This window comes from Dryobates pubescens, chromosome 17 (assembly GCF_014839835.1).
Source record: "Dryobates pubescens isolate bDryPub1 chromosome 17, bDryPub1.pri, whole genome shotgun sequence".
In the NCBI taxonomy this organism is placed as follows: domain Eukaryota; kingdom Metazoa; phylum Chordata; class Aves; order Piciformes; family Picidae; genus Dryobates; species Dryobates pubescens.
Window position 1 is genome coordinate 23225144 of NC_071628.1, and position 25982 is coordinate 23251125.

The 25982-nt window shown below is 53.6% G+C and overlaps 1 protein-coding gene across 1 annotated transcript in view; it reads right to left on the reverse strand.

Moving 5' to 3' along the window:
* NEO1 (neogenin 1) overlaps positions 1–25982 on the reverse strand; it is a 326802-nt gene that overhangs the window by 35757 nt on the left and 265063 nt on the right. Inside the window, exons 12-18 of the mRNA XM_054168810.1 lie at positions 24872–24921; positions 22525–22669; positions 21297–21407; positions 18020–18214; positions 16711–16806; positions 15088–15311; positions 2198–2336 (exon numbers count right to left, since the gene is read on the reverse strand). Of these exons, the coding sequence (XP_054024785.1) occupies positions 2198–2336; positions 15088–15311; positions 16711–16806; positions 18020–18214; positions 21297–21407; positions 22525–22669; positions 24872–24921 (960 nt within the window). The remainder of the gene's footprint in view (positions 1–2197; positions 2337–15087; positions 15312–16710; positions 16807–18019; positions 18215–21296; positions 21408–22524; positions 22670–24871; positions 24922–25982) is intronic.

A 25982-nucleotide genomic window follows, 5' to 3' on the forward strand; every position in this document is an offset into this window, starting at 1 on the left:
TGCCTGTGCCAGTGCTTGAGAACCCTTTCAGTTAACTTTCTTCTAATGTCCAACCTAAACCTTCCCTGGAGCTACTTGAGGCCATTTCCTCTCATTCTATCACCTGACACTAAGGAGAAGAGCCCAACCCCCACCTGGCTCTAACCTCCCTTCAGGGAGCTGTAGGGAGCACTGAGGTCTCCCCTCAGCCTCCTCCAGGCTGAACACCCCCCAGCTCCCTCAGCTGCTCCTCACCAGACCTGGTCTCCAGACCCTTCAAGCAGCATTTCTGCCCTTCTCTAGACTTGTCCCAGGACTCCAAAACTGAACCCAGCACTCCAGGGGTGGCTTCACCAGTGCTGAGTGTATGTACTCAGTGGACCCAGTGATTGGAACAGGACAGGCCCCACAGTCCAGAGCTGGCTCCACCATGGAATTCCCAGCAAAAACCAAGCCACTGGTTTCCAGAGCAGCTCAAGCCTGCTATGGCTTTCTGGGACTTGAGAGTTTTTAGGAGGTTTCTGAATGTGATCCTGGTTGCTCTTCCTTATGCCTTCTTAACAGGTTGGAACTGATGATCTTTGAGGTCCTTTCCAACCTTATTGATTCTATGATTCTTCTGGAATATTTGGCTGATGTCACTAATCCTTTCTGGGCTGAAATCTTTCTGCTGGATATGAGCCCAGCAGGGGAACTGCAGAATAATGTGGGCAGGCTCTTTGATTTTATTTTCCTTTCCTTACAGTTCATAGAAAGAGAAACCCTCAGCACACAGACAAAAAGCTGTGGGTTTAATTGCACAAAGATTATTTAACACTGCAGGATAAAAAGAGCTAATGAGGGATGGGTTGGGAGAGAGAGGTTCTGAGCCCAGGTTCCTCCCAATGGCTACAGACCCTTTTCTCTCCTGTACTTTGTGGAGCATTCCTACAGCACTGAGCCCTGCAGGGCAATTCCCACAGTAGAGCAGGGATTTAGGGCTGCTTGGGGATGTCTCAGTGCCTACTGGGGTTCCTTTAAACTTCCTTTGCCTCAGGCACTTCCTCACTCTGGAGTAATTCTGATCATAAATAGAGCAAGTTTTAATTGTTATTTGGGGAAGTATTTGCTCTGTGTTTGCTCTGAGATGTCTCAGGCACAGGCTTTGTTATTCCCTCCTCTCCCTGAACTGTGCTACCTTATTCATCACTGCTCTGTAATTTGATGTCAGTTCCTCTACATGCAGCCATCCCACTGACTTTGGCAATATGTTGTTGTTGTTGTTGTTGAACAATAAAGAAAAGACCTCCCCCAGCTGGACACAGAATTACCCAGGTTGGAAAAGACCTTGGAGATCATCCAGTCCAACCTATCACCCAACACCTCCTGGCAACTAAACCATGGCACCAAGGGCCTCATCCAGGCTCTTCTTAAACACTTCCAGGGATGGGGACTCCACCACCTCCCTGGGCAGCACATCCCAAGGGCCAATCTCTCTTTCTGGGAAGAATTTCTTCCTCACCTCCAGCCTCAACCTCCCCTGGCACATCTGGAGACTCTTGTTCTGGGGCTGCTTGCCTGCCTGGCAGAAGAGCCCAACCCCCAGCTGGTTCCAACCTCCCTGCAGGGAGTTGCAGAGAGCAAGAAGGTCTCCCCTGAGCCTCCTCTTCTGCAGGCTAAGGAACCCCAGCTCCCTCAGCCTCTCCTGCCAGGGCTGTGCTCCAAAACCCCTCACCTTTTGTTGCCCTCTGGACACCTTCCAGCATCTCAATGTCCTTCCTAAACTGAGGAGCCCAGAGCTGGACACAGGACTCAAGGTGTGGCCTAACCAGGGCAGAGTCCAGGGCAGAATGACCTCCCTGATCCTGCTAGCCACACTCTTCCTGCTGCAGGCCAGGATGCCCTTGGCCTTCTTGGCAACCTGGGCACACTGCTGGCTCATGTTGAGCTCCTGTCAACCACACCCCCAGGTCCCTCTCTGCCTGGCTGCTCTCAGCCACTCTGTCCCCAGCCTGCAGCACTGCCTGGGGTTGCTGTGGCCAATGTGTAGAACCTGGCACTTGGCTGTGTTCAATCTCCTGCCCTTGGCCTCTGCCCATCTGTGCAGCCTGGCAAGGTCCCACTGCAAGGGACCCAACCCCAGCAAGCATTCATCAGCATAATCACATTAATTGCTTCCCCTCCTCCAGAATGCTGGCCTCAGGAGTGCCATCCCTTCCAGAGGGACACCAGGGAATACCTAATTCAAAGGTGGTTCCATGTGCTGTCATGCTCCAGGTGCTGGATCGCCGACCCTTGGTCACCATCACCGAGAACTCGTACAAGGTGTTTGGCTTCAGCCCCGTCACCAAGTAGCTCAGCGTGGTGGCATTTGCAGTCTGAAAGGAAAACAGAGAGTCAGCAACCTCTGAGCTGGAAAACCCTCCACCACCAGCTCTCCAACCCCCTGCTCAAGGGTGAATGTCAGAAACGTCTCAGAATCACCCTCAGGTTTGGGTTGGAAGGGACCTCCAAAGGTCATCCAGCCCAACCCCCAGCACTCAGCAGGGACAGCCCCAGCTGGAATCATAGAGTCATAGAATCAACAAGGTTGGGAAAGACCTCAGAGGTCATCCAGGCCAAGCTGTCACCCAACACCTCCTGACAGCTCAACCATGGCACCATGGGCCACATCCAATCTCCTCTGCAACACCTCCAGCCATGGGGACTCCACCACCTCCCTGGGCAGCACAGCCCAAGGGCCAATTCCTCTTGCTGGCAAGAACTTTCTCCTCCCCTCCAGCCTCAACCTCCCCTGGCACAGCTGCAGACTGTGTCCTCTTGTTCTGGGGCTGCTTGCCTGCCTGGCAGAAGAGCCCAAGCCCCAGCTGGCTCCAACCTCCCTGCAGGGAGTTGCAGAGAGCAAGAAGGTCTCCCCTGAGCCTCCTCTCCTGCAGGCTAAGCAAGCCCAGCTCCCTCAGCCTCTCCTGCCAGGGCTGTGCTCCAGACCCCTCCCCAGCCTCCTTGCCCTTCTCTGGACACCTTCAAGTCTCTCAATGGCCTTCTGAAACTGAGGAGCCCAGAGCTGGACACAGGACTCCAGGGGTGGCCTAAGCAGTGCTGAGCCCAGGGCACAATGACCTCCCTGCTGCTGCTGGCCACACTCTGCCTGCTGCAGGCCAGGATGCCCTTGGCCTTCTTGGCCCCCTGGGCACACTGCTGGCTCCTCTTCAGCTGCTGTCCACCACTCCCCCCAGCTCCCTCTCTGTTTGGCAGCTCTCAGCCACTCTGTCCCCAGCCTGCAGCACTGCCTGGGGTTGCTGTGGCCAAAGTGCAGCCCCTGGCACTTGGCTGTGTTCAATCTCCTGCCCTTGGCCTCTGCCCATCTGTGCAGCCTGGCAAGGTCCCTCTGCAGAGCTCTGCTCCCCTCTGACAGCTCAACTCCTGCCCCCAGCTTGGTGTCCTCTGCACATTTCCTGCTGATGGACTCCATCCCCTCCTCCAGATCAATAAAGATATTGACCAGGCTGGGGCCCAGCACTGCTCCCTGGGGCTCACCACTGGTGCCTCGCTGCCAGCTGGCTGTGGCACCATTCACCACCACTCAGCCTCCAGCCAGTTCCTAACCCAGCTCAGAGTGCTGCTGGCCAAGCCAGGGGCTGACCTCCACTAGATCAGGCTGCCCAGAGCCCTGTCCAGCCTCTCCTTGACTATGTCCAGGGATGGAGCCTCAACCACCTCCTTGGGCAACCTCTTGCAGTGTTCCAGCAGCCTCCTGCTGCAGAACTTGTTCCTCACATCCAATCTCCATCTGCTCTGCTCTCATTTCAAACCATTGCCCCTGGTCCTGTCCCTGCAGGCCTTTGGGAACAGTCCCTCTGCAGCCTTCTCGTAGCCCCCTTCAGGTACTGGAAGGCTGCCCTGAGGCCTCCCTGGAGTCTTGTCTCCATGCTGAACACCCCCAGCTCCCTCAGCCCGTCCTGTAGGGGTGGCAGCATCACACCCACTGCCATTAATTCCATAATGCTTTTGCTCTGTCATGCAAATTCATTAATCAAGTATTAATGTGCAGTTGTTTCCTCCTAAACTAGAAATTCCTTCTGCAATCAACAAGAGCACTTAATGGCAGTCAACCACAAATTAAACCAAAAAAGCACTCCCAGGCCCAGGGCAGATTGTTATGCAGCAGGCTAAATCACTGACTACTTAAGGGGGGGTTAATTTACAGCATTTCATTAACTGAGCTGTCTAGGGAAAACAATGGAGCACAGCCAACAGCAACAGTCCTGCCTGGAACCTGCAGCTGCCTCCCAAACTCCTCTCACTATTTTCACTGAATTCCAGAGAATCAGAGACTGGTTTGGCTTGGAAGGGACCTCCACGATCAGCTAGCTCCAATCCCCCTGCCATGGCCAGCAACACTTCCTGCTAGACCAGGTTGCTCAAGGCCTCTTCCAGCCTTTGCACACTGCCAGGCTTGGAGCCTGCACAGCCTCCCTGGGTAACCTGTTTCAGTGCCTCACCACCCTCAGGGGCAAGAATTTCACTCTCATGTAAACCAAGTTTCTTTCAGTTGGAAGCCATCACCCTCCAGCCTGTCACTCCCTGCCTTGGTCAGATGTCCCTCTCCAGCTCTCCTGCAGCCCCCTTCCAAGGCTGGCAGGCTGCTAGCCATTTCTAGCAGACCTTACAAATCAATCAATCAACCAACCAATCAATCAGCTGAAGGTACAAGTGCAGAGACTTGCTGCAAGTGAAGCTTTGCAAATATGCAGATGGTTTTCAGCAACCAAGAAGGGCTCTGAGGGATGGCAGACTGGAACTAGCCTGCTTTGTCATGGACTCTGCAACTCAGCCACTCACCCAGAACTTGGGACCTTCTGGTTAAACCACTTGATGTTATGCATTCCTTCAATGTGCAAGGAATGCACTTAAGGCCTATGGAAAAGACCTGGGGCTGAGAGCCTGGAGAGGAGCAGCCCCAGAGGGGATCTGAGCAATGCTCAGCAAGAGCTAAAGGGTGGGGGGGAAGAGAATGGGGCCAGGGCCAGGTGCCCAGGGACAGGACAAGAGGTAATGTGCACAAACTGGAACCCAGGAGGTTCCATCAGGACAGGAGGATAAACTTCTTTGGTGTGAGGGTGCTGCAAGAGGTAATGTGCACAAACTGGAACCCAGGAGGTTCCATCAGGACAGGAGGATAAACTTCTTTGGTGTGAGGGTGCTGCAAGAGGTAATGTGCACAAACTGGAACCCAGGAGGTTCCATCAGGACAGGAGGATAAACTTCTTTGGTGTGAGGGTGCTGGAGCCCTGGAGCAGGCTGCCCAGAGAGGTTGTGGAGTCTCCTATGGAGTGATTCCAAACCCACCTGGACACTGTAATCTGGGGCAAGCTGCTGTGGGTGCCCTGCTTTAACAGTGGGGCTGGACTGGACGATCCCCAGAAGTCCTTTCCAAGCCCCAGTGTGCTGGGACTCTGTGACTGAAGTGTAGAGCAGCACAGCTCAGTGCCAAAGCCTGACTGAGCAGAACCTCCCCAGCACAGCAGCAGAGCAAAGGCCTCTGGCTAAACCAATTATGCAGTGCCAAGTGCAAAGGAGAAATCTTTGGCTAGCATCTTGCATTAGGAGCTGGGGGGGATAAAAAAAGGCAGCATTTCTTCCTCTCCAGAGCACCCATGGACATTTCTGACAGCATCTAAGCCTTCCACTCTCTTTGCAGCATTTCTGAGCTCCAAGATGCAGCCACACACGGCAGCTGGAGTCCTTTTCACAGCCTCAAGTCGTGTTTTTCATCTGTGCCTTTGAAACCTGGGATCTCTCAGTTTCACTGCACATCACATTGAATGCAAATGACACATGAAAGGCTGAAGTGGAGTGCTGGACTTCCCAGCTTGCCTCATTTTGTACCACCACTCTTCCCACCCACCCCCTTGTTTTAAGGTCACAACACATCCCGTGGTCCCAAGCCCTCCTCACCTTCCAGAAATAAACTTCAGCAGGATTAGCCTGTAACATTTATTTCCCTTTTATGCAGTCCTAAAAGATCTAAGTTAAGATTTAGCATTGCAGCTTATGCTTGAGAGCACACAAATAAATCACAGGTAGGCCAACCCTGCTCCACCAACAAAGCTCCTTTGCAAAAGGCTCTGATCCACATCAGTGACTACTGCACGCTTCAAAGCACAGCAGAGTCTTTTAGCTTCAGGAACAGTATCACAGCTGTTCCTCTGTTGATCTGCTCCAATCTGACACAACTCCTCAATAAATTTCAGCCTCCTTAAGGTGGAACCTCTTAGCTTGGATTTGAAGCAAGCAGCCTCTTCCTTTACTCTCTGTGAGACCCAGCATAGAAGCGAGGAGCAACTGGGGAAAGTGTGAATGGGTTAACCACAGAACCAGAGAAAGGCTTGGGGTGGAAGGGACCTTAAAGATCAGCTAGTTATCACAGTAGTGTAGTATCATAGTATCAGTCAGGGCTGGAAGGGACCACAAGGATCAGCCAGTTCCAACCTCCCTGCCATGGGCAGGGACACCCCACACTAGATCAGGCTGCCCAGAGCCTCATCCAGCCTGGGCTTAAACACCTCCAGGGACAGGGCCCCAAGCACCTCCCTGGACAACCCATTCCAGGGCTTCACCACTCTCATGGGGAAGAACTTCCTCCTCACCTCCAGCCTGAATCTCCCCACCTCCAGCTTCAGTCCATTCCCCCTAGTCCTAGCACTGCCTGAGATCCTGAGCAGTCCCTCCCCAGCCTTCTTGTAGGGGAGGGACACCTCCTACCAGACCAGCTTGCTCAAGGCTTCCTCCAGCCTGGCTTTCAACACTTGCAGGCTTGGAGCCTCCACAACGTCTCTGGGAATCCTGTGCCAGTGCCTCACCACCCTCCTGGGGAGGAGTTTCATGGAACAGAATCAGCCAGGTTGGTAGAGACCTCCAAGATCATCCAGTCCAACCTATCGCCCAGCCCTATCCAATCAACCAGACCCTGGCACTGAGTGCCTCATCCAGGCTCTTCTTGAAGACCTCCAGGGATGAGGACTCCACCACCTCGCTGGGCAGCACGTCCCAAGGGCCAATCTCTCTCTCTCCATGAAGAAATTCTTCCTAACATCCAGCCTGAACGCCCCCTGGCACAGCTTAGAATAGAACAGAATAGAATAGGATAGAATAGAATAGAATAGACCAGACCAGGATGGAAGAGACCTTCAAGATCACCGTGTCCAACCTATCATCCAACACCATCTAATCAACTAAACCATGCAACCAAGCGCCCCATCAAGTCTTCTCCTGAACACCTTCATTGATGGGGACTCCACCACCTCCCTGGGCAGCACATCCCAATGAGCAATCACTCTCTCTGTGTAGAACTTCCTGCTAACCTCCAGCCTCAACCTCCCCTGGCACAGCTGCAGACTGTGTCCTCTTGTTCTGGGGCTGCTTGCCTGCCTGGCAGAAGAGGCCAAGCCCCAGCTGGCTCCAACCTCCCTGCAGGGAGTTGCAGAGAGCAAGAAGGTCTCCCCTGAGCCTCCTCTTCTGCAGGCTAAGCAAGCCCAGCTCCCTCAGCCTCTCCTGCCAGGGCTGTGCTCCAGACCCCTCCCCAGCCTCCTTGCCCTTCTCTGGACACCTTCCAGCAGCTCAACCTCCTTCCTAAACTGAGGAGCCCAGAACTAGACACAGGACTCAAGGTGTGGCCTAAGCAGTGCTGAGCACAGGGCAGAATGACCTCCCTGCTCCTGCTGGCCACACTCTTCCTGATGCAGGCCAGGATGCCCTTGGCCCTCCTGGCTGCCTGGGCACACTGCAGGCTCATGTTCAGCCTACCATCAACCACTCCCCCCAGGTCCCTCTCTGCCTGGCCACTCTCCAGCCACTCTGAAGAGCGCCCAGGCAGCCTGAGACTGTGTCCCCTCATTCTGTTTCATCCTGATGCCTAATTTCAATCAAGATGATTGATCTTCTAGCAGTCTGAAGCCCTTGTCCAGTCACTCCATGCCTTCATGAAAAGTTCCTCTCCAGCTCTCCTGTAGCCCCCTTCAGATACTGAAATACTGTTCTAAGGTTTCCCTGGAGCCTTCTCTTCTTCACTGTGAAGATCTCCAACTCTCTCAGCCTGTCCTCACAGGAGAGGTGCTCCAGCCCTCTGATCACCTTGATGGCCCTCCTCTATCAGTGTCCAAGTGCTGACAGGAGGGGTGGATGGAACAACCCTGTCTTGAGCAGATGTAGCTGTGGACACTAGAGAAGGGACATGGAGATGAAAATTCCTGTGTGCAGGGCTGTGTGGTGGAGAAGCTCTGATGCAGCTGGGTGACCTGCCTCAAAACATGCAAGAGATGGCCAAGACAAGCAGTTGTGTGCTCCAAACCCCCCTTGCCCTGTCTCCATCAGAGGAGGTTTGAAAGGGGAAAGACAAAGGCACCAAATTGCCTTCCTCTTTGCCTGGGCACAGGAAATTAGTGCCCATTCTTCCCCTGGGGGAAGCCTGCAGGGTTTGGGAGCTATGATTACAGGGTGCTTCATGCCCATTATACATTGGCCTTGGACACTTTGTCTAGAGACACCTAGAACAGTGGCCAGAAAGCAATGGCTCTGCCCATCATCCTGCTCCTGCCCTCGCTCTGCCCTCCTGCTCTGGCTTTCACTCCACTGGGACCTGGCTTCTGCCCGGACCCTGCCTGCCTGAGGCCCTGCTCCCTGCCTGCCTGAGGCCCTGCTCCCTGCCTGCCTGAGGCCCTGCTCCCTGCCTGAGGCCCTGCTCCCTGCCTGCCTGAGGCCCTGCTCCCTGCCTGAGGTCCTGCTCCCTGCCCGAGGCCCTGCTCCCTGCCTGAGGCCCTGCTCCCTGCCTGAGGTCCTGCTCCCTGCCCGAGGCCCTGCTCCCTGCCTGAGGCCCTGCTCCCTGCCTGAGGCCCTGCTCCCTGCCTGAGGCCCTGCTCCCTGCCTGCCTGAGGCCCTGCTCCCTGCCTGAGGTCCTGCTCCCTGCCCGAGGCCCTGCTCCCTGCCTGAGGCCCTGCTCCCTGCCTGAGGTCCTGCTCCCTGCCTGAGGTCCTGCTCCCTGCCTGAGGCCCTGCTCCCTGCCTGCCTGAGGCCCTGCTCCCTGCCTGCCTGAGGTCCTGCTCCCTGCCTGCCTGAGGTCCTGCTCCCTGCCTGCCTGAGGCCCTGCTCCCTGCCTGAGGCCCTGCTCCCTGCCTGAGGCCCTGCTCCCTGCCTGCCTGAGGATCTGCTCCCTGCCTGCCTGAGGCCCTGCTCCCTGCCTGCCTGAGGCCCTGCTCCCTGCCTGCTGTGGAACGTGCAGCTTTCTCACAGTGCTGCTGCTCAGGAGTCTCCCTTCATGGCAGCCAGGTCTATGGACACTTTGGATCGTGCTGCATCATCCACAGATTAGGTTATGAAACCTGCAGCTCCTGGAGCCTGCCACCACTGAGAGACTGAAGGACCCACACCTGGAGGAAAGGAGGCTCAGGGGAGACCTTCTTGCTCTCTATAGCTCCCTGCAGGGAGGTTGTAGCAGGTGGGGGTTGGGCTCTTCTCCCAGGCAACTGGTGGCAGAACAAGAGGACACAGTCTCAAGCTGTGCCAGGGGAGGTTTGGGTTGGATGTTAGGAAGAAATCCTTCCCAGCAAGAGGAATTGGCCATTGGGATGTGCTGCCCAGGGAGGTGGTGGAGTCCCCATGCCTGGAGGTGATCAAAAAAGGTTTGGATGTGGCCCTTGGAGCCATGGTTTAGTCAGGAGGAGTTGGATGACAGCTTGGACTTGATGAGCTCTGAGGTCTTTTCCAACCTGGCTGATTCTATGACACCAAATTCCTGCTCCATCCTCGTGAGCACAGCCTGGCATTCCCATGGGCTTTCCCAAGGCTCCTGCCTTGCCTCTGGTTATCAGGGGGGTGAAGCTATTTTGTGGCTTAGCCTCTCCCATTTTCTGCATTCTCTAAATGGCACTGAAGCTGCCCAGAAGCATCCTGGCAGCATTTGTGACTGAACAGGACCTGTGACTGAGCGAACCAGGTTTCACAGCTCCTGTGGGGGCAGGGCTTTCAGGAGAGACACAGATAACTCTGTTGTCATAATCCCCACCTCCTTAATTCAGCCCCTGTCAAATCAGCAGTGCTCAATAAAGTCATCAAAGACCTGATGGAAATGCAGCAGCTTAGTGAACAGCGCTGCTGAGAGTGGCTTTGCCTCGCTGAAACTGAACAACTGTTACCACCCAGCAGAGTGAGAGAGAATTTGGGACTGAAACAAAGAAGAGCAGCAGGCAGCTCCTTCAAACATCAGTGCTTAACAATTATTAGAGACTCATAGAATGGGTTGGGTTGGAAGGGACCTTCAAGATCAACTAGTTCCAAGCCCCTGCCATGGGCAGGGACACCTCCCACCAGCCCAGGCTGCTCAAGGCCTCATCCAGCCTGGCCTTCAACACCTCCAAGGAGAAGGCAGCCACAGCCTCCCTGGGCAGCCTGTGCCAGAGTCTCCCCAGCCTCACTGCCAAGAATTTCTCCCTAATCTCCAGTCTCAATCTCCTCTCTTCCAGCACAAAGTCATTGCCCCTCATCCTGTCACTGTAAACTCTTGTCAAACCCTGGGCTGCAGCCTCCCTGGGTAAGCTGTGCGGCACTTGGGGTCACACTTCCACCATTCCTCTCCTCTTTGGGCACCTCTTTCCAATTTCTTCCTCATCTCCAGTCTCAATCTCCCCTCCTCAAGCTCAAAGCCACTACAGGAAACACTCTCAAACTTGGGCCCTGTCAGACAAATCCTTTCTACAGAGAGTAGTTCTGGACTACAGTCACAGAATCACCAAGAGACCTCAAAGATCATCAGGTCCAAGCTGTCACCACAGACCTCATGACTAAACCATGGCTCCAAGGGCCACATCCAATCCCCTCTGCAACACCTCCAGGCATGGGGACTCCACCACCTCCCTGGGCAGCACAGCCCAAGGGCCAATACCTCTTGTTGGCAAGAACTTTCTCCTCCCCTGAAGCCTCAACCTCCCCTGGCACAGCTGCAGACTGTGTCCTCTTGTTCTGGGGCTGCTTGCCTGCCTGGCAGCAGAGCCCAACCCCCAGCTGGCTCCAAGCTCCCTGCAGGGAGTTGCAGAGAGCAAGAAGGTCTCCCCTGAGCCTCCTCTTCTCCAGGCTAAGCAAGCCCAGCTCCCTCAGCCTCTCCTGCCAGGGCTGTGCTCCAGACCCCTCCCCAGCCTCCTTGCCCTTCTCTGGACACCTTCAAGTCTCTCAATGGCCTTCTGAAACTGAGGAGCCCAGAGCTGGACACAGGACTTCAGGGCTGGCCTAAGCAGTGCTGAGCCCAGGGCACAAGGAACTCCCTGCTCCTGCTGGCCACACTCTGCCTGCTGCAGGCCAGGATGCCCTTGGCCTTCTTGGCCCCCTGGGCACACTGCTGGCTCATGTTCAGCCTACTATCAACCACTCCCCCCAGATCCCTTTCTGCCTGGCTGCTCTCAGCCACTCTGTCCCCAGCCTGCAGCACTGCCTGGGGTTGCTGTGGCCAAAGTGCAGCCCCTGGCACTTGGCTGTGTTCAATCTCCTGCCCTTGGCCTCTGCCCATCTGTGCAGCCTGGCAAGGTCCCTCTGCAGAGCTCTGCTGCCCTCTGACAGCTCAACTCCTGCCCCCAGCTTGGTGTCCTCTGCACATCTCCTGCTGATGGACTCCATCCCCTCCTCCAGATCAATAAAGATATTGAGCAGGCTGGGGCCCAGCACTGCTCCCTGGGGCACAGCACTGGTGCCTGGCTGCCAGCTGGCTGTGGCACCATTCACCACCACTCTCTGGGCTCAGCCTCCAGCCAGTTCCTCACCCAGCTCAGAGAGCTGCTGTCCCAGCCAGGGGCTGACAGCTTGGCCAGGAGGTTGCTGTGGGGGACGGTGTCCAAGGCCTTGCTGAAGCCCAGGCAGACTCCATCCCCACTCTGCCCCACAGCCACTAGTCCATGATTACAGATTATTTTTGGTCCATAATAAAGCCTCTTGACCACTGGCCACCAGCACTGGGAACAGTGGGAGCAGTTAATTTACCACTGAGGATGGGGTTTTCAAACATGAGACTGTGGCATTGTACAAATCACTCCTGAGACACCCTCAGCACATGAGGCAGGAATTTGGGTTCATAAGGAAGTTGCCTTTAGGGGAAGAAAACACACAGAGATATATTCTGGGGCACACTCCTCCTTTCATTCCAATTAATCACACAACCTGTGTGTGCACACCAAGACTGCTCTGCAGGAGCATAAAGGGAGCTCCACTAAGCTGGGTATTTTAACAGCCATTTCCTCTGAGTCTCCTTTTCAGCTGTGAAATTTGCAGTCAGCCTCTTGCAGGCCTCCAGAGAACTCTGAGCACTAAAGAAAAAAATAATGCAAAAGTATTCAAATATCCAAGTAACTGAAAAACAAACCAAACCAAAGCACAAGCCAACAACACAAACCAGGAAAAGTCCAACCCAAGAACCCAAGCCTCCAACCTACTCTCCAAATCAAACCAAGGAAGTTAGGGTGCTGGATGTGGCCTCCAACGCTGTTCCCAAAGGGAAGGCTCCCTCTCAACCTCACAGGAACAGAAAAGGTTGCCAGAAGAAACTTCATCAGGGTGAATATTTCCCCTGCATGACTCACCCCACCAATCCAGGTCCCTCTGCTGACTGGGGAGAAGCTGATAGTGACACAAACCTTATCCATGCCTTGCTGCCTCCCCTGCAGGTAAGGCCACCCAGGGTGAAGCAGAAAGGGTAAAATGGCCCCAGAGCATCAGGTGATTCTGGAAGGGTTTGCTGCTTTCCCTTAGGCAGCTCTTCCCCTCACACTCAGCACCCCAGCCTCAGCTCTTTCACTCTCCAATGCAGGGATCACAAAATCCAACTACTTCCACTAGAACAGAATCCCAGAACCATAGAAATGTTTGGGCTGGAAAAGCCCCTGTGAGATGATGGAGTCCAGCCCTTCCCTACCTCTGCAAGGCAGGTGCTAAACCATGGCCCTCAGCACCACACCCCTGCCTCTTGGATACACCTCCAGGGATGGGGATTCCACCACCTCCCTGGGGAACCTGTTCCAGTGTTAAGAGTCCTTTCAGGGAATAAGTTGCTTGTAATGCCCAACCTAAACCTCCTCTGGTGCAACTGGAGGCCATTTTCTCTCATTCTATAACCTGATACTAAGGAGAAGACTCCAACACCCACCTGTCTCCAGTGTCCTTTCAGGGAGCACTGAGGTCTCCCCTCAGCCTCCTCTTGTCCAGATTGAACAACCCCACTTTCCTCAGCTGCTCCTCACCAGACCTGTTATCCAAACCCTCCACCTGCACTCCCTTCTGTAAACTTTCTTTGTGCAACTTGTGCAGCCTGTGCTCCTGGTGTAGAGTTATGGCTGAGAGCTCTGTGTGTGGCAGCAAAAATACCAAATCAAATCTTTCCACTGAAAGACAGAATTGAGCCTGCCGGGAAAGCCCTTTAAGATCATCCAGTCCAACCATCCTCTAACTCTGCCAAGGCTGGTGCTGAACCAGGTCACTCAGCACCACATCTCTGCCTCTTGGAAACACCTCCAGGAGTGGGTATTCCACCACCTCCCTGGGGAGCCTGTTCCAGTGCTAAGAGCCCTTTCAGGGAATAAGTTTCTTCTAATGTCCAACCTAAACTCTGGTGCAAGTTGAAGCTGTTTCCTCTCATCCCATCATAGATCCAGCAGAACCTTTGAAGTGATGCTTTATCTGAGCAGTACTGATGTGAACTTGGTCCAGGCATCTCAAGTAAACCTGAGCACACCTCTAAGCAGTCTGCTTCACTCTCAGCTTTCACTGAATCACAGAATCAAGCAGGCTGGAAAAGACATTGGAGATCATCCAGTCCAACCTATCACCCAACACCACCTGATCAGCTCAACCATGGCACCATGTGCCTCATCCAGGCTCTTCTTAAACACTTCCAGGGATGGAGACTGCACCACCTCCCTGGGCAGCACATCCCAAGGGCCAATCTTTCTTTCTGGGAAGAATTTCTTCCTAACATCCAGGCCAGTGTTAGGAATTTCTTCCTAACATCCCCTGGCACAGTTTGAGACTGTGTCCTCTCCTTCTGTCACTGTTTGACTGGGAGAAGAGACCAACCCCCTCCTGGCTGCAACCTCCTTTCAGGCAGAATCATAGAATCAATAAGGTTGGAAAAGACCTGAGAGCTCAGCAAGTCCAAGCTGTCACCCAACACCTCCTGACAACTGAACCATGGCTCCAAGGGCCACATCCAGTCCCCTCTTCAACACCTCCAGGCATGGGGACTCCACCACCTCCCTGGGCAGCACAGCCCAATGGCGAATGACTCTCTGTCGTAGTTTGGGCTGGGTGCCCTCTGCCCTGGGGGTGTTTCCTGTGTCCAGCAGTCCAGCCCAGTGGGTGGACTCAGGAAGTTAGGTATTTCTACCATAATCCCTTGCACCACTATAAATTTTGCAGTGGGGTCTGGCACTTCCTCTTTCCTTCCCTCTCCGAGACTTGGTAACTGGGGGAGAGATCTCCCTGCCATGGGCCTGATTGGGCCCAAGGCCACAGGGGGATGGGCAGGCTCAGATCTGGCCAGCTGAGACCAGCCTAATAGAAGAGGGGGGGGAAGGAGGAGCCCTGGGGGTTTTGGATGCACCCTCAGGTGGGGTTTGGGGTCTTTCTGGGTTTACTTTGGTTCCTTTCTTGTCACTGTGTTTCCTTTTGTGCACACTCACTGTTCTCTAGTTCAACTCTCCACTACTTTTGCAATCAGTTTGTCTGAGTTGTTATCTCTGCACGTGGTGGGGAGGGGGTCTGCCCCAACCCATTACACTCTCTCAGTGAAGAACTTTCTCTGCACCTCCAGCCTAAACCTCCCCTGGCACAGCTTGAGACTGTGTCCTCTTGTTCTGGTGCTGGTTGCCTGGCAGAAGAGCCCAACCCCCAGCTGGCGCCAACCTCCCTTCAGGTAGCTGTAGAGAGCAATCAGCTCTCCCTGCAGGCTAAACATCTCCCGCAGCCTCCCCACAGAGGGCTGTGCTCCAGAGCCCTCCCCAGCCTTGCTGCTGGAGCAAGTTCCCCCAGCCTCTCCTCCAGCACCAAGCTTCCTGTGTCTGCCTTGGGGCAGGCAGGAGGGGCCCGGGGGCGCCGTACCTTGTACTTGGTGTTGGCAGGGATGTTGGTTTTCCAGCGCACGGTGTAGTAGCGAGCGTCCGTGATCTTCTGGTTCTTCGGCAGAGAGTTGTCTGCCCAAGTGATCCGGATGGTGTCGTGGCTCAGGATGGAAGCCTGAACTCCCACTGGTGGCATCATGGGAGAGGGATCTGGCACTGGAGTGTATGGAGCATTAATAACAAACAAATCAACCTCGGAAGCGTCTAGGGGAACCGGTGGGCATCATCAGTTAAAGAGAAAAGGCAGGAGGTGGCAGTTTAATGGGAACAAAAAGAGAAACAAACAAAAGAAGGGGGGATGCAGGGTAGTGCAATGGAATGGGAGGTGAGAGATGGAGAGAAAGAGAGAAAAGCCAGAGTTAATAGGTGACATCAGACTGGCCAACAAAATCACTCTTGCATTGTGTTACCTTTGTAAGACAGTCAGACAACAACATAGGTGCACAGAATGGGTTGGGTTGGGTTGGGTTGGGTTGGAAGGGACCTTCAAGATCATCCAGTTCCAACCCCCTGCCATGGGCAGGGACCCCTCCCACCAGCCCAGGTTGCTCAAGGCCTCATCCAACCTGGCCTAAAACACCTGCAGGGAGGAGGCATCCATGACCTCCCTGGGCAACCTGTTCCAGTGTCTCCCCACCCTCACTGGAAAGAATTTCTTCCTCATCTCCAGTCTAAACCTGCCCTCCTCAAGCTTCAGGCCAGCAGATCCACCTCACCGTAGCAGTGCTCACTGCCTTCAACCTGAGATGCCCAAACATGCAGGAATTTGAACTTGGACTTTGTTTGCCTCAGACTGCCCACTGATTCCTCTTCTAGGAAACAAGGAGGAGGGCCAGGAGCTGGATTTCTTCTTGAGGAGAACATGCCTCTTCATAAAACCCACCAGGAACTCCAGTACCTTTCAAAGGCTGATAAGGGCAATCCAGTTCCAAGTGCCACACAGCTTTGCAGTAAGAGGAAACTACAACTGCAGTGTCCTCTGCAGTCTGTAAAACCTCTACCAATTCCTGCTCTTCAGAAGACTAAACCAAGCAGAACTGTGGACATCTACACATAATAACTGAGTCATACCAGCAGCCTAGGAGGGAGCACAGTGAGCCACAGCACAAGAAGAGCTCACTGGCAAACACATTTCTCTGCTTAAAATCTTGTATTAGTCTATTACAAGGTTAGAAATCCCTAAAATGCCAAGGAATTGTTTAGTGTGAGTGCAGAGGGAGACTGAGGCACAGGAAATGGAGGCAACTTGTTCAAAACCTGTGTGAAAGAGGCAAAAAGATCGAATCTGTCCATAAAGCAGCAAGGAAAGGCCCTGACGTTAGACCTGCACCCAGACAAGGAGCTGCCCTGATGGTAGCTTTGAGTAAGAACATCTCCAAGGAGCTGAGCTTTGTGAGTGACAAATGGAACAACTCTGAGGTAGTTAAACAAGCCACTGAGACATGCCAGGCAATCACCACAACAGCCAGGCCAAGCAGCTGGAGAAGCAGAGTGCGCTCGATGCCACCGTAGGACGGGACGCTTGCAGGCCACGGCATCGCACTCTGCACTGCTCCCTGTGTTAAGGGCTTTGCAGAAGCTGGAAGCAGCCCTTGGCCTTTACCTGAGTGGGGTCTGGTCACAGCACTCTCGTACAGAGGGATCCCTTCCCCGACGTTGTTGAAAGCTTTCAGGGTTATCACGTAGTGGGAGCTGGGGTCTAAGAGGGGAAAAGAAGAAACCTTTTGAGGGCAAGCTGTTAGTGAAGCCTATTTCCCACTTCTTCACATTGGTCTTCCATCAGAGTTAGTTATTCATTATAGAATTATAGAATTATAGAATAAACCAGGCTGGAAGAGACCTTCAAGATCATCGAGTCCAACCCCTCAACCAATCCAACACCGCCTAAACAACTAACCCACGGCACCAAGCACCCCATCAAGTCTCCTCCTGAACACCTCCAGTGATGGTGACTCCACCACCTCCCCAGGCAGCCCATTCCAAAGGGCAATCACTCTTTCTGTGTAGAACTTCTGCCTAACATCCAACCTAAATCTCCCCTGGCGCAGCCTGAGACTGTGTCCTCTTGTTCTGCTGCTGGCTGCCTGGGAGAAGAGACCAACATCCGTCTGTCTACAACCTCCTTTCAGGTAGTTGTAGAGAGTGATAAGGTCACCCCTGAGCCTCCTCTTCTCCAGGCTAAGCAACCCCAGCTCCCTCAGCCTCTCCTCATAGGGCTGTGCTCCAGACCCCTCACCAACTTCGTTGCCCTTCCAGCAGGTCAACCTCCTTCCTGAACTGAGGGGCCCAGAACTGGACACAGTACTCGAGGTGCGGCCTAACCAGTGCAGTGTACAGGGGCAGAATGACCTCCCTGCTCCTGCTGGCCACACTGTTCTTGATGTTCTTAATCACAGACTGCATCAGGTTGGAAGGGACCCTCGAAGGTCATCTCGTTCAGCCCCCCTGCATTTAGCAGGGACATCTCCAACTCGAGCAGGTTGCTGAGGGCACATTCAAAGCTGACCTTGAAGGTCTCCAGGGACAGGGTCTCAACCACATCCCTGGGTGATCTGCTCCAGTGTCTCCCCACTCTGACTGTGCAGAACTTCCTCCTGATGTCCAACCTAAATCTCCCCTGCTCCAGTTTCAAACCACTGCCCCTCATCCTGTCCCCACAGGCCCTTCTGAACAGCCCCTCCCCAGCCTGCCTGTAGAATCCCTTCAGGTATTGGAATGCAGTTCTAAGGTCCCCCTGAAGAGTTTTATTTCTCCAGGCTGAACAGCCCCAGTTTTTTCAGCCTGTCTGCACAGCAGATGTGCTCCAGCCCTTGGATCATCTTCCTCTGGACTCGCTCCAACAGTTCCATGTAATACCATAACGAGCAAACAAATGAAAGGCAAAGGCCAGGCACTGCTGTCCATTCACTCACCTAAGTTTTCAATGGTGTAGTACCTCTGCTTATAGTCCACCTTGATGGTCTGGGCATGAGGGCTGCCAATGCCATAGCCAATGGCATAGCCTCTCACCACAATGTTCTGGTTCTCAGGTGGGGTCCAGCTCACTACGATACTGGTGACGAGGGGTCGGACGTGCAGGGAACTTGGCACCTCAGGAACCCGAGTTTCTGTGGGAGGAGAATGATAGATTGAAGGGATTTCTCTGACACTATGGTCACAACATGAAGCTCTGTGAGCTGGGAAGGTCAAATGCAGTGCTTCTGCTCTGGGCCTGGACTGAAATGAGTAGGCTCCAAAGGAAAGGGCTTTACTGTACAAGAGAGAGCAAAGAACTCCAACCAAGAGAAGACAATGTGCATGGTTTTGTACACTGATGGATCTTGACACATCCTCTCTGAAGCAGAAAGGACAGCAAGGGAAGTATCAGATCTGCTTCAAGGCAGACTCTTGATGTTTGTGCATGTTTGTCATTTTTCCTCACATGCATTCCATTTCTCAGGTCCCTCCCCTCCACACAGCCACTTTTAGCTCCTTTTAGTTCCATCACTTTACTTACTGCTGAGAATTAAAATCATCATCCTGAAAGCATCCTGATGATGGAAGAAAGCTTTGTTCCTGAGGTCTTTCTAGAAGTCAGCAGACTATTCCAAAGCTGTAAGGCAACCCTCACACCAAAGAAGTTTCTCCTCAGATTTCTGCTAAAAGGCTTCTTCCCCACTGTTGCTTGGAGTGGAATGGAATGGAATGGAATGGAATGGAATGGAATGGAATGGAATGGAGTGGAATGGAGTGGAGTGAAATGGAGTGGAATGGAGTGGAGTGGAATGGAATGGACCAGGTTGGAAAAGACCTTCGAGATCATCAAGTCCAACCTATCACCAACACCATCTGATCAACTAAAGAGCACACCTACACCTACACCAGGACTTTGCTTTAGCTTCCCCAAAATTAACTAAGTCCTTTTGTCAGCCCACTGGAGCCTGCTGTCTGCTGGCAGATGATCAATAATTCTGGGCAATAATAAGCTGAGTTCTTCTCCACTCTGAAACAAAATCAGCTCCCAGAGTCCTGCTTTCCTGCAGGGGTTTCATTTGACTGAAACATGCTGCCTTTGTCTGAAAACGCTGAATAAAGCACCACAACAGGACTCCTGGGATCATAATCTGCCCCTGGCCTGCCAGCCCAGGGGGTTCCTGCTCTCCAGCTGATCAGTTAAAGTTCACAACTCTTAAACACAGGAAAGCTACAGAGCTGCAGTGCAGGAGATGACATTTTGAACAGGCAGAGCTGGTGCACCGGGGATAAGCTTTGTGCAGCTGTGGAGCATCTCCTCCACACACGGTCCTGGTGGGACCTGCAAAATGACACAGCCCTGCTAGCACTGAACTGCAGCTGGCTGCTGCTTGCAAGCACACTGGTGGCACCAGAAGGTCAATTGTATTCTATTCCAATTCAAAAAGCACCCATGGAATTAAAAGAAATGACACCTTCCATGTCTGCACCTGAGAACTTCAGCCTAGAGGAGACAAGGCTCTGGAGAGACCTAATAGAGGCCATCTAGTACCTGAAGGCTGGCAGGGACAGAGCCAGGGACAATGGTTTGAAATGAGAGCAGAGCAGATTGAGATTGGATGTGAGGAACAAGTTCTGCACTGTGAAGATGCTGGAACACTGCAACAGGCTGCTCAGGGAGGTGGTTGAGGCTCCATCCCTGCAGATATTCAAGGTGAGACTGGACAGGGTCTGGGCAGCCTGATGTAGTGGAAGATGTCCCTGCTGACTGCAGCGGGGGTGGACTGGATGAGCTTTGGAGGTCCCTTCCAACCCAAACTATTCTATGACTCTAAGCTGTGACTACATCTGTGTGGCACTATCCATGTGAGCTTACTGAAGAAAGACAAGCCCCCAGTCCACCTTTTCTTTCCAGCATGTGCACCCCCCAGTATCTCACACATGAGATGATCTGGATGCCACTGGCCACATTGTGAGGGTTTATGACTTTATTCTTTGCAAAGCATGTGCAGAAAGGCAGACTTCCTGCAAGCACTGCCACAGTCCAATCTGAATCACCAATCAGTCCAACCCAGAATGAAAGGCCTCTTTTCTTCTCCCTCTCCTGCCCTGTTTAAATTTAATCCTGGTGCTCTCCTCTGCAAACTCTCATCCAAACACCAAGCACACCTTCACTGCCTTCTGGAAGTGCTGCCCATTTACTGAGCTCTACCTCAGCCTGGGGAACCAGCGCTCCCTCAGAGCTCCAAGCTTGTGTCCTGCCCAGTTAAAGAGAGACAGACACCCAGAGCAAAGTTGTTTCAACTCAAAAAAACAGAATAGAATAGAATAGAATAGAATAGAATAGAATAGAATAGAATAGAATAGAATAGAATAGAATGGAATAGAATGGAATAGAATGGAATAGAATAGGAGTTAACCAGGTTGGAAAAGACCTTGGAGATCAAGTCCAACCTATCACCCAACACCATCTAATCAACTCAACCATGGCTCTAAGTGCCACATTCAATCCCCTCTTGAACACCTCCAGGGATGGGGACTCCACCACATCCCTGGGCAGCACATCCCAAGGGCCAATCTCTCTTGCTGTGAAGAATTTCTTCCTCACCTCCAGCCTAAACCTCCCCTGGCACAGCTTGAGACTGTGTCCTCTTGTTTTGGTGCTGGTTGCCTGCCTAGGAGAAGAGACCAAGCCCCAGCTGGCTACAGCCTCCCTTCAGGTAGTTGCAGAGAGCAAGAAGGTCTCCCCTGAGCCTCCTCTTCTAAGCAACCCCAAAAAAAGGCTAAGCAACCCCCCAGAAAAGGTCATTTTAACTAACTCCAAACCTGAACTCTGTGGTTAACACTGGGCTGGTGCTGCTCTGCATTAAGCCACGGAGATAAAGAAAGGGGAGGACAAAGCACTGAGGATCAGCCTTGCCCAAGGCAAAGACTGAAGCATGGGCTCTGGAGGGGCACCTTTAGACCAGGTTGCTCAAGGCCTTGTCCAGCCTGACCTTGAGCACCTCCAGGGAGGGGGCATCCACAGCCTCCCCAGGCAACCTAACTGCCTCGGTAACAATTTGTCATTAAAGCAGATACTAATTTCACTTCATCACGAATGGAGTGATGGCATGCAGCAAAACCAACAAAGCAGAATCAGGTTTGCCTTCAAAAGAGGCCACCAGACTCTTCTGTGCCCTGCCCAGGAATTCTACTGGGTTTGGGGTCAGAAAGCCTTCACACTTCTGATCTTACCATCCAGGTCGCTCTCAAATGTCTCTGCTGACACCCAGTCGGTAGCTGGTCCGGTCCCATTCACAGTCATGGCAGCTACTCGGAAGCTGTACTCTGTACCTCGTTCCAGACCTAAGAGACAAAGAGCATCCCAGGTGTCAGCACTGGAGGTCCATCTGGCAGTGCAGGAACTAAAACACAGGTTCTAGAAGCCTTCTGCCCCACCACGGCCACTTGAGCAGGCCAGGGATAGAAAGTGCACTCCCACAGCGCTGCTCTGGTAAGGAAGCTGACCCCACTAGACCACATCCTCAAGGCCTCATCCAGCCTGGCCTTCAACACCTCCAGGGAGGGGCACCCACAACCTGTGCCAGTGTCTCCCCACCCTCACTGGAAAGAATTTCTTCCTCATCTCCAGTCTCAATCTCCCCCTTTCCAGCTCAAAGGCATTTCCTTTCATCCTGTCATTCCAAGCTCTTGTCAAAAATCCCTCCCCAGCTCTCCTGTAGCCCCCTTCAGGTACTGGCAGGCAGCTCTACAGTCTCCCTGGAGCTTTCTCTTCTCCAGGCTGAACAGCCCCAACTCTCTCAGCCTGACCCCACAGGGGAGATGTCTCCAGCCCTCTGAACACTGGATTTGTTTAAATGAGTAAAGAAGGAATCCATTCCATTTGCTCCAGAAAGAAGGACAAAGGTTGATGGTCAATGAAACTAGGTGGGAGGCTTGCCCAGATGCCCAAGGTAAGTCATTTCTGGGGCTCTGAGCTCAGCATTGTGAGGCAGAGCACACAGAATCACAGAATGGTCTGGGTGGGATGGGACCTCCAGAGGTCATCTAGTCCAACCCCCTCTGCAGTAAGCAGGGGCGTCCTAGGTTATGGCCACAGGCCAACAGGACCATGTGCCAGACACCCAGCCAGAGCCCACCTCCTTGGCATCCTTTGCCACATGTGTACTTCTGGCTCTTGGGCAGGCACAAGGAACTCAGGGCCATCTCCTTGCAACCCCTGTGCTCTTTGAAGGGTTTTACCAGGACTCCTCCAGTCCACTTAGCAAGCCAGTGGTAAAACCAAGGCTAGGGAACAGCTTGCCAGATCTTGGTTCCCCCACCAGCCAGCACTTCACACCCTGCAAGCACTCATTTTAAGTGCTGTCATGGTAGCCTTCCAAGGCGAGAACCCCACATCAAGATGCCTCTGTGAGCACCTAACCCCCCTTCTGCTGAGAGCTGGCTGCAGCCAGCAGCTGACCTTCGATGAGCTGGAAGAGCTGGGTGCCGCCGATGCTCTCCGTCACGTCGCTCTTGCGCGACACTTTGCGGTAGCGAATCTTGTAGCCGGTGATCTGCCCGCTGTGGGTCCCTGCAGGAGGAGGCTGCCAGTGCAGCATGATGCTCTGGGGAAGGCACAAGGTTGGGACAAAGCCATTACCTCCCCTGCAGTGCCAGTACTGCACTGCAGAGCAGACAAGACAGCCCTGCCTACAGAAAGGACTCCCTCTGCTCAGAGCAGACCACAGGCCTGGTGTGGGAAGCAAAGCCCAAGGAATCACAGCCACAGAACAACAGAATCACAGAGTCACAGAAACATTCAGCCTGGAACAGACCCTCAGGATCACCAAGTCCAACCCAGAACCCTGCTCTGCAAGGGTCAACTCTAAACCATAGCTCCAAGCACCACATCCAAACCACCTTTAAGCACATCCAGGGCTGGTGACTCCACCACCTGCCTGGGCAGCACTTTCCAACCCCTGACCACTCTTGCTGGGAACAAATTCTTCCTACTGTCCACTCTAAACCTGCCCTGGTGCAGCCTGAGGCCATTCCCTCTTGTTCTGGCACTAATTACCTGGGAGAAGAGACCAGCAGCAGCCTCTCCACAACCTCCTTGCAGGTAGCTGTAGGCAGCCATGAGGCCTCCCCTCAGCCTCCTCTGTTTCACACCAACCATCCCCAGCTCCTTCAGCTGCTCTCCAGCAGATTTCTTCTCCAGGCCCTTCCCAGCTTCCTTGCCCTCCTCTGCCCTGGCTCCAGCACCTCCACAGCTCTCTAGGATTGAGCTGCCCAGAACTGAACACAACACTCCAGTTGTGGCCTCCCCAGAGCTGAGCCCCAGGGGACAATCCCCTCCCTGCTGCTGGACTCAGCATTGCTGATCCCAGCCAGGAGGCCTTTGGCTCTCTTGGCCCCCTGGGCACACTGCTGGCTCCTGTTCAGCTGCTTGTCCATGAGCACCCCCAGGGCCCTTTCTACCAGCAGCTTTCCAGCCATGCTGCCCCAAGCCTGTAGCACTGCTCGGGGTTGTTGTGCCCCAAGTGCAGGACCTGGCACTTGGCCTTGCTGAAGCTCCTCCTGGTAACCTTGGCCATGGGTCCCCTCTAATTCAGCAGCACCCAGGTCAAACTTGGAGGCCTGGAGAGGTTCACCTCCAAGTGCCTCAATCCCATCAGACCTTCTGATTCCAATCTCACAAATGCCCCCTGGGGTTTGCCTTTCACTTTCTCCAGGTTATCTCCAGGTAGGGTTTCCTTGGGGATCTAGCTGTACAAACTGGTGTTTGGGCTGCAGGGTCCAAGTTGCCTGAACTGGGCAGGAAGTGATTTCTTTTTCATAACACAGGCAGCAGAAGAAGGTATTTGGGACAGAGCTTTCCAAAAAGGCTTTTACAAACCAACTACCTTAATCAGAATCACTACACTCCTAATGACTGCAGTTTCAAACACTTCAAACCCCATGTTCAGATATTCTCCTGCTGGGCATCTCACACACAAACAGCTGAAGAGCACTGTGGTAGAATACAGAACCAGGTTGGAAAAGACCTTCCAGATCATCCAGTCCAACCTGTCAGCCAACACCATCTGATCAACTCAACCATGGCACCAAGTGCCTCATCCAGGCTCTTCTTAAACACCTCCAGGGATGGGGACTCCACCACCTCCCTGGGCAGCACATCCCAAGGGCCAATTCCTCTTGCTGGCAAGAATTTCTTGCTCACCTCCAGCCTAAACCTCCCCTGGCACAGCTTGAGACTGTGCCCTCTTGTTCTGGGGCTGCTTGCCTGCCTGGCAGAAGAGACCAACCCCCAGCTGGCTCCAACCTCCCTGCAGGGAGTTGCAGAGAGCAAGAAGGTCTCCCCTGAGCCTCCTCTTCTGCAGGCTAAGCAAGCCCAGCTCCCTCAGCCTCTCCTGCCAGGGCTGTGCTTCAAACCCCTCTGCTCTGGACACCTTCCAGCATCTCAACATCTTTCTTAAACTGAGGGGCCCAGAACTGGACACAGGACTCAAGGTGTGGCCTAAACAGTGCTGAGCACAGGGCACAATGACTTCTCTGCTTCTGCTGGCCACACTCTTACTGATGCCCTTGGCCTTCTTGGCCCCCTGGGCACACTGCTGGCTCATGTTCAGCTCCTGTCAACCACACCCCCAGGTCCCTCTCTGCCTGGCTGCTCTGCAGCCACTCTGTCCCCAGCCTGTAGTGCTGCCTGGGGTTGCTGTGGCCAGTGTGAAGAAAGACCCAAAGCAGCTCTACAGTTTGGCTGGTCTAAGACCCCCCCAAGCTGTCACTTCCCCAGGAGGGACAGGGAATGCTCAGCAGCTTACCTTGGAATTCCGCACCTCCAGGGTGAGATTCTGCGGGGCGGCACTGGGCACTGCAGAGATGGAAGCAATTAGAACTCCAGGATTTCCAAACACCTTCATTTCCACACACAACCTACTCCCTGCCACCAGCCATGGTGCAAGTGCACACACTTCTGGTTTAAGACATGACATGAAGGAGCCACAGAATTCCAGCTGAGGCACTTTATGACCTGCAGTGCCTGGCACTGGAGGTTTTCACTCAGGCTTCTACACAGGCATTGAAGGGAGGAGTGGTTCATACCAGAAGGTCCTTCTCATAACCTCCAAGAGAAGAGATCACATTCAGCACTTTTCCAAATCAAATCTTCAATTCAGATATTTGATTCTGGGAGCCCACAGCTGAACTTCCTTCATAGACTGATAGAATTGGTTGGGTTGGAAGGGACCTTCAAGATCACCTAGTCCAACGCCCCTGCCGTGGGCAGGGACACCTCCCACCAGCCCAGGTTGCTCAAGGCCTCATCCAGCCTGGCCTAAAAGACCTCCAGGCAGGAAGCATCCACAACCTCCCTGGGCAACCTGTTCCAGTGTCTCCCCACCCTCACTGGAAAGAATTCCTTCCTAATCTCCAGTCTCAATCCTCCCTCTACCAGCTCAAAGTCATTGCCTCTCATCCTGTCACTACAAGCCCTTGTCAAAAGTCCCTGCCCAGCTCTCTAACAGTCCCCTTTCAGGTACTGGAAGGTTGCTCTGAGGTCTCCCTGAAGCCTTCTCTTCTCCAGGCTGAACAGCTCCAACTCTCTCAGCCTGTCCCCACAAGAGAGGTTCTCCAGCCCTCTGATCATCTTTGTGGCGTTTTCTGGACCTTCTCCAACAGCTCCAGGTCCTTCTTGTGCTGGGGGCACCAGAGCTGGGTGAAGTGCTGCAGGTGGGGTCTGAGCAGAGCAGAGCAGAGGGGCAGAATCCCCTCCTGTGTTATAGGATTATAGCATTGTTAGGGTTGGAAGGAACCTCAAAGATCATCCAGCTCCAAGCCCCTGCCATGGGCAGGGACACCTCACACTACAGCAGGTTGCCCAGAGCTACATCCAGCCTGGCCTTCAAAACCTCCAGGCATGAGGCTTCCACCACC